The sequence below is a fragment of the Bos grunniens genome, chromosome 18, assembly GCF_055505025.1.
Source record: "Bos grunniens cultivar Pamir isolate PY7600 chromosome 18, Bosgru_T2T1.0, whole genome shotgun sequence".
NCBI classification, from domain to species: Eukaryota; Metazoa; Chordata; class Mammalia; order Artiodactyla; family Bovidae; genus Bos; species Bos grunniens.
This window is the reverse complement of record NC_141182.1, coordinates 47083199-47091616: the sequence shown is the minus strand read 5'-3', so window position 1 is coordinate 47091616 and position 8418 is coordinate 47083199. Positions and strand designations below refer to the sequence as shown.

The following is an 8418-nucleotide window of genomic DNA, read 5'->3' as shown; positions in this document are numbered from 1 at the left end:
GGGAGTGCGCAGGCGCAGACGACCTTGGCTGGGGTGAGGTTGGTAGGTCCTAGGGGCCCAGAGGAGGGGGCGTGAATTGGGAGTTCCGGCCCCGAAGAGCAGACAAGGGAAGCGGTACCTGATGGGGAGCCTAGGGGGGAAGCCGGGAGTCCACACCGAGCCTGTAATTATGAGGACGGAACCGGAACCGGGCCCTTGGTAAACCAGACACTCAATTCTGTGAGAGCACGGCCTTGGGCGTGGCCTGTGGGCGTGACCCTGAAGGTGACAATCTTGTGTGACCTGGAGCGAGTTTTGCGAAGGGAGATTTTTGTCTGTTTTGACCCCGAGGGAGTTCCATCGCTAGGAGCAGGGCCTCACACAGCGGGGGTGTGTGTACCAAATGGAGGCGGCCGCCTGTACCCAACCTGCAGCGTTTCGGATGCGTGCTGCTGCTCTGTACATGTTGGGGCTGACTGTGTAAAACTGAATGAGTCTCGTTGCTGCGTGTGGATTCTTCTGCATGTGCCTCTCTTCCGATTAGGTGTGAGTCCTGTTTGAGACCGCAGGTGACTATGGAGACGCGAAATGATTTGTGATGTGATTTTGTGACTTTGCCTGTAATTATTAATGTGCTGTCAGAGATTGTGAATGATAACGCGGGTGCCTGTGCTATGGTGCTTTTCTGAAGTGATAGAATTTAACTCTGCGTGTGTTTGTAACCTACTGTTACTGTTTTGTGATAGTTTTTTTTTGATTGAGAAACTCGGTTTGACCAAGTAAAGATTTGATTATCTGAATAGAGATCATTAAGCCTGCCTCCAAAATTGTAACTCAGTAGCAACTTAGCAGCTAAAATAGAGGTATAAGTACTGGAAAGGAAGGGGTAAGATTTCATAATTCCCAGATGGTAAGGTTCTACAGGGAAGCATTCATTATTCGTTTAGTCGTGTCCAACTCTTTGTGACTCTATGGAGTGTAGCCCGTCAGGCTTCTCTGTCTATGGGATTCTCCAGGCAAGAATACTGGAGTGGGTAGCCATTCTTGTCTCTAGGAGATCTTCCCGACTCAGGGATCCAACCCAGGCCTCCTGCATTGCAGGAGGATTCTTTCCCGTCTGAACCACCAGGGAAATCCATACTAACTAAAACCAATGTTTTAAAATGATTAGTGTTCTACGGGTAGCATGCAGAAAAGAAACAAAACATTTTTTTTACCCATAACTAGCATTTTCAGGGAGCTTCCCGGGTAGCACAGTGGTAAAGCATCTGCCTGCCAATGTAGGAGACCCAAGAGATGGGGATTCCATCCCTACGTTGGGAAGATCCTCTGGAGAAGGAAATGGCAACCCACTCCAGTATTATTCTTGCCAGGAAAATTCCATGGACAGAGGAACCTGGCGGGCTACAGTCCATGGAGTCACAAAGACTTGCACACTACTGAGCACACACTAGCAGCACTTTAAACAGTGATGTACGAATAAGGTTTCCTGCTTCTGGATGAAATCTATGGCAAGGTCAATAGCTTCTTCAGGCATTCCATGAAATGAAAGTATTAGGTATACTTTTAATCTTAAGACCAATCTCATTTTAGTAATTAAAATATTATTTTGCTAATTAAAACATTCACTGTAACAATCAATACATCAGACTTCATTTAACAAAATATTCTCTTCTCTGCCTGGAAACCTACAGAATGGAAAGACCAATTTCTATTGCTATACCTGTATTACTAAAAAGTATTGTTTAGTAGTTAACACTTAAACTACTATTTATAAGTTACTAATAAAGAATGGTTAATTTTCAATAATTAACTGCTAATTAACTAGAATGTACAGGTGAATCAATAAAGAGATGAAGTAGAGAAATTAAATAGAAAATCCAAATATTCTCAAGTATGAGAAATTAAATACAAAATCCAGAAATCCAGATATTCTCAAGTATGTAGGGATATGTAATAATGATAGAGATGGCATTTCATATTAACTGAGAAAATATGGACTGTTTAGTACATAGTATTGCTAAAGAATACATATAGGGAAGAAATCTTCACAAGGCAAAAACATTTTAATAGTCAGATGAGCAGCTAAAAATTATTTTCAACTTAAAATAGGTAAAAGGTTAACTTATTAAACTGAAAAAAGAGATAATGTCAACCAATTAGAAAATAAACACCACCATGAGAAAAACAAATATACTATAAGATGTTATCACAGAAAAGAAATAAAAGGACCTTATTCTCATATAAGAAATATGTAAATTAGAGCCATATATATGTATATGTCTACATATATATCCTGGAAAAGGAAATGGCAATCCACTCCAGTAGTCTTGCCTGGAAAATTTCATGGACTGAGTCCCCTGGTAGGCTACAGTCCATGGGGTTGCAAGGACTCGGACACGACTGAGCGACTTCACTTTCACTTTCATACATATATATATCTGATAGGCAGAGATTAAAATTATTTTCAGCTGCATTCATTAGGGTTTGGGGAGGTGTTCTCATGCACTGCTGATAATGTAAACTGGTAGGAAGTCCATGAAGAACGATTTGGCAGTTTGTCTTCCATGGGAGACATTACGTGGAGCTGCAGAGGGAAAAACACAATATTCCCTCTCTCCAAGCTACAACAGATTCCCCAGAATCCCTTCTCTTTCACCAGGAGATTAGGTTTCTGGCATTGATAAGGGAACAGGATTGGTCCATTTCCCTACTAATCTCTGTCCTGGATTTGTGTGGGGTACACAGAGTGAGCAAGTGCCGAAATTGAAAATAGATGCTGATTTAACTGAGTTATTCTGAGAGATCTAAGTCAAATCTGGTTTCACATGGCTCCTTGTATCTTCCCATCTCTGCCTTCTCAGGACTCTTCCCTTTTCCAAAGAAGAGCACAAAAGAGAAGGCTCATCTACAAACATCAAAGCCATGCTTCAGGTGAGATGATGTTTCCTCTCTTTCTGAAATAACTTGTTTTTTAGGTTATGTGAACATTTACTTCCCTATTCTTAAATTTTCTGGATATTGGGACTTAGTTCCATCAAACTGGTTTCCAGTAGGGCAAGCAAGTGGCCTACATACAAAATTTAAGAGGGACTCTCAGGGCTGTCCAGCCCTAAATTTTGTGCCCATATGTCTCACCTGCCTCACCCTAGTTACAGCCCTATTCCCAGTTTCTCTCGTTCCAACAGGATAGACTTCAGCCTTCCCAAATGCACTTTCTAGTTGTAGCCCATGTTCACATACTGATTGGATGTATCATTCATCATCTCCTTTCATAGTCTTCTCATGAAAGTACTGCTGGAACAGAAATGTATTATCTTGATTTAAATGGGAATATATTACTTGAATGAATCTATCTTGTATAGACACTGATTTGAGATCTAGATTTGTGAGGAGTCGAGGAGCAGACATGCAAAACCTTGATAATCTCCACTGACCTAGGTTTTGCAATGGTATGGTGAGAGGTAAAATTAATAGATCATATTATTATTTTGTGATTAGATTTCCTGTTTTGTGAGGTTTTTAAGATAGAGATTTGCTTGCAAGCTTATACAGAAAACTGAAATTTCACCTTCCTCTCTGATCTTCCTGTTTTATCCATGTTTGTCAGCAATTCCTACAAACTGTGGCCCACCAGTGAAAAACCTTTTTGTACTTCAATGCTGTTATAGATGTATTCTTATCTTTTTACTTTCTTCTAATTTTTATATGTGGGTGCAGGAGAAGAAGATGCATGTGTTCATCCACTTTTGAGATAATAGCCTACTCTTGAATCAAAGGTGGTACTTTCTCCTCTTCCCATATTTTTCTTTCAAAAAATTCCTCTTTATCTACCAATCTTTAAAATGCCATTCTGGATTTTCCCCAGATGCCAGCTGGTTCTGTTCTCTTCTGTGTCTCTTTTTGTGTATGTACGATCACATTCACTCCAAAAGTTATACTGATATGATTCTAGTGACCCTCAGATACTGCTCTCCATCCTAGAAGTTTATCCAGAATATCAGAACCATATATCCAGCCTCCCACAGCTATCACTGCCTGTATGTTCCATAGATATTTCGAGTACACAACCTGGTTTACCTCATTATCACTTCTGGTCCAGCTTATTCTTTCTCCTGCTTCCCATTTCCTTTTTCTAGTCTCAGCACCTATCCACTTGCTGTGCAGATGACCTAAGAGCTATACCTGTCTTTTTTTTCCACTCTACAAGTAATTGATGACCAATTCTATTGCAACTTACCATGGAACAAACAGTTGTCCCCTGTCTAGACCATTAATACCACTTTAATCTCAGACAGACCTCCAACAGTGGGTACTTGTCTTTCCCACCTAACACACTTTAAACCTTCTCTAGTGTTCAAGAATATTGCCTCTAAAATACAAGTTTTTTCACATATGTGCTGACTTAACATTTCGTCATTTTTAATTCTCCATAAAGCAGTAGATCCAAATTAGGGCATGTGTTACAAAAGACATGTGTACAAAATATACAAGACAATATACTGAAAAGGAGGAAGATACTAGTAGTTTACATTAATTGTTAGAACATTAATTGTTAACAATGTGGATTGCTATTAATGCCAACTAATGATTTATATGTTGGGAGCGTACTTAGAGCATTTTTAAGACTACTGCTCTGTAGAAAAAAAATCCAGTATTATTACATAAATAGGCCCACTACTTTCCTCCATACACTTTTTCTTCTTAAGACCAAAGATTCTTTCCTAACATACTGTACTTTTTGCTATTTCCTGAGTTTACTAACTGGTTTTACTCTCTCAATGAATTTTAAAAGCCCATTGACATGTTGTGCTACAAAATAAATTCATTGTGAGTACAAAATTTTTATGTCTTCAGTGAAATCTTAGAATCCAGAATTTTAGAATACTCTATAGTATTTTCCCTTATACATATTTCTGTCATCACATCTATAATATCTATTGAGTATAAATATTTATGCATATGCCTCTCTTTTAGCCTGTAACTTCTTATGAGCAAGGTCTAGGTTTTATTTGTTTCACTGCACCAAGCAAACAATCACATTCAAGCCAAAGAGCATGATCTCAAATATTTTTAGCATGAGATAATAGGTAAATACAATTGAATGTATTTGCAGAGAGAATTTTCTACAGTACAAAACACAAGAAAACCAGGTCTGACCACTGAACATGGTCTCCAGTGTCTAGTTCTCACTAGTTCCAATTACTTTAGGATGAACTGGAGTATGCCCTTACAGGGATCAGTTTCCTTCAAGGATGTGACTGTGGACTTCACCCAGGAGGAGTGGCAGCAACTGGACCCTGCTCAGAAGGCCCTCTACAGAGATGTCATGTTGGAAAACTATTGTCACCTCATCTCTGTGGGTAAGGAAAATTCCTTACATGTTTCAGTGTCATGCATCTCCTTTCAAGAATTTCTGAAATATGTGGAACTTTGAATTTCAAAGATCAGAGGTGATGAATAATCTTTTTGTTAATAGAAAGCATGATTATGTCCTTACTTGCCTAGTGCAAGGTATTAACTTTGGTAGGACATTAATAGCCTTGTCTAATAACCACCTTGAAGCTGTATCTTTCTCTTCCTTCAATAGTTTTAAAGCCCAACAGCTTCTTAGACCAAGTCTTATTTTTTATTATCAGGATTTCACATGACTAAGCCTGATATGATCCGCAAATTGGAACAAGGAAAAGAACTATGGACAACAGAGAAATTTTTTCAAAGTCAGAGTTACCTAGGTGAGTCTGTATAATGTCCAGTGGACTCAGGTAGTTGATATCTTTGAGTATTTTTGGAGATCTGTACTTTTTAATTGCGGTAAAATATACATAAAATTTACCATCTTAACTATGTTTAAGCATATAGTTCCATGGCATTAAGTACTTTTACATAGTTATGCAACTATCACCATTATCCATCTCCAGAACCCTTCATTTGTCAGAAGTAAAACTGTACCCGTTAAACAATAACTCCCTATTACCCCACCTCCACTAGCCCCCGACAATCAATATTTTACTTTCTGTCTCTATGAATTTGACTGTGGTAGATACCTCATATAAGTGAAATTATATGGTATTTGTCCTTTTTGTGACTAGTTTATTTCACTTAACATAATGTCCTCAAGTTTCATCCATGGTATAGTATGTATCAGGCTTTTCTTCCTTTTGAAGGCTGAGTAATATTCAATTACAGATACAAGTGACATTTTGCTTATCATCATGACATTCATGACATTCATCTCTCAGTGAACACTTGGGTTGCTTCCACTTTTTGGCTACTGTGATTAATGCTACTATGAATGTGGGTGTACAAATATCTGTTTGAGTCATTGCTTTCAGTTCTTTTGGGTATATACCCAAAAGTGGAATTGCTGGATCATTTGGTAATTTATGTCTGATGTTTGGAGGAACTGCCATACTGTTTTCCACAGTGACTACACCATTTTACATTCTCATCAACAAGGCACAAGGGTTCCAGTTTTTTCTGCGTCCTTACCAACAGCTATTATTTTCTTTTTTTCCTGATAGTAGCCATCTTATTTAGGAATGTATGTTTAAAGGCATGAGATCTCTGAAGTACCTACCTATATATGGCTGGCTTCTATGCCTCTAAAATCTAAATTTTTTTTTAGTATTAATCTCTACATAAATCCTTTCCTTGTGTGACTTATGAGCTATTATTGGCTGCTATTATTTTACTGAGAATCCACTCCATGCTTTGTAGGTATAATGTCCATAGAGATCTTAAGTGTAAAGTTCTTTGCATTCTGACAGAAGTAGAAACCTATGTGTCTCACACTGTAATCAAGATAAAGGGCACTCCTACTAACCTGTTACGTTCCATCAGGCCTCTTCCAAGGCAGTCCCTCCCCAGGACAATCACTACTGGGATTTCTACCAACACATATTAGTTCTGTCTATTCTGGACTTTTTTCATGTATACTTTTTAAAAAATATATTTACTTTATTGAAATGTGGTTGACTTGCAGTGTTTCTTCCCTGGGTTGGGAAGATCCCTACAGCTACCCACTCCACTATTCTGGCCTAAGAGAATTCCATGGACTGTATAGTCCATGGGATCACAAAGAGCGGGACATGATTGAGAGACTTTCATGTCACTTTTACAATGTTTCAAGTGCACAGCAAGGTGATTCAGTTATACAAATACACATATATTATTTTTGAAGTTATTTTCCATCATAGATTTTTACAAGATATTGACTATAGTTCACCATGCTATACAGAGACCTTTGTTGCTTGTTGCATACCCATTTTTTAATTAGAAACCTAGATTCTATTCATACTAAGTCAAACTTGTGGAATCAAAATGTCATAATTTTCTTAGGCAAAAATTCATAAGTTTTCTAAAATATATATTTTATATGTATATATATGTATACAAAAGCTTTTCTACTACATTTAATAAAGGCTTGAGAAAAACATCAAAAAAATGAAGAGATGGAGAAATTGGAGAACGTAAATGAAAAGGAAGCACTGAATATGAAATAGAAAAAGTGGAACAAACTAGATAAAAGTAAAAGGTCATCATATAGTCCAGTTGTTTTTAAATATGACTGCTCATTAGAAACATATCTGGAGCTCTGGACAAAAAAAGTAATAGCTGAACATTTTGTATTTTTCAAAAAATTTCAAGATAATTCTGATATGCATCTGGATTTTAATAAGTAATTACAGGTTTTTCTATTTGATCCTAGTTTCGGGGATACAGAGTTCTATTATTTTTGACCAGTTGTTGACCAATCATGATACAATGGTATTGAGTTAAGTAACAGTTACATAATCACAAAGTAAAAGATGTTTATCAGTTTCACAATCAGTAGCCAGACAAAAAATAAAAGCTAATTACAATTGCAAACCATAATGGGAACATGATTAACTTAACAATCTAAAATAATCACATACAATTTTGGGGGGTCAATCAGAGTGATATGGTAAGTGGAAGTGCATACATGCACATGTTTTCATCCACCCAGTCAGTATGTCTCTTGGTTGGTACATTTAATACATTTACATTTAAGGTAATTATCAATATGTATGATCCTATAACCCTTTTCTCAATTGTTTCGGGTTTTTCTGTAGGTCTTTTCCTTCTCTTGGGTTTCCTGCCTAAAGAAGTTCCTTTAGCCTTAGTTTTAAAGCTGGTTTGGTGGTGCTGAATTTTCTTAACTTTTGCTTGTCTGGAAAACTTTTAATTTCTCCATCAAATCTGAAGGAGAGTCTTGCTGGGTAGAGTATTCTTGGTTGTAGGTTCTTACATCACTTTAAATATGTCACGCCAGTCCCTTCTGGGATGTAGAGTTTCTGTTGAGAAATCAGCTGATAGCCTGATGGGAGTTCCCTTGTATATTATTTGTCATTTTTCCCTTGTTTCTTTTAATATTTTATCTCTGTCTTTAATTTTTGTCAGTTTGATTACTATGTG

At 37.4% G+C, this 8418-nt stretch overlaps 1 protein-coding gene across 25 annotated transcripts in view; it reads left to right on the top strand.

The window, feature by feature from the left end:
* Positions 1–8418, top strand: part of ZNF382 (zinc finger protein 382) — an 83000-nt gene that overhangs the window by 33097 nt on the left and 41485 nt on the right. For 3 of the 25 annotated variants that reach the window (XM_086351997.1, XM_086351979.1, XM_086351996.1), the window contains exons 1-4: positions 7–198; positions 2844–2913; positions 5216–5342; positions 5619–5714. In XM_086351997.1, the coding sequence (XP_086208123.1) occupies positions 122–198; positions 2844–2913; positions 5216–5342; positions 5619–5714 (370 nt within the window). In that variant the 5' untranslated portion in view covers positions 7–121. Of the gene's footprint in view, positions 1–6; positions 265–330; positions 549–2843; positions 2914–5190; positions 5343–5618; positions 5715–8418 lie in introns of those variants that run through there. The other 22 variants (XM_086352001.1, XM_086351989.1, XM_086351999.1 and 19 more) reach the window with 18 other exon arrangements.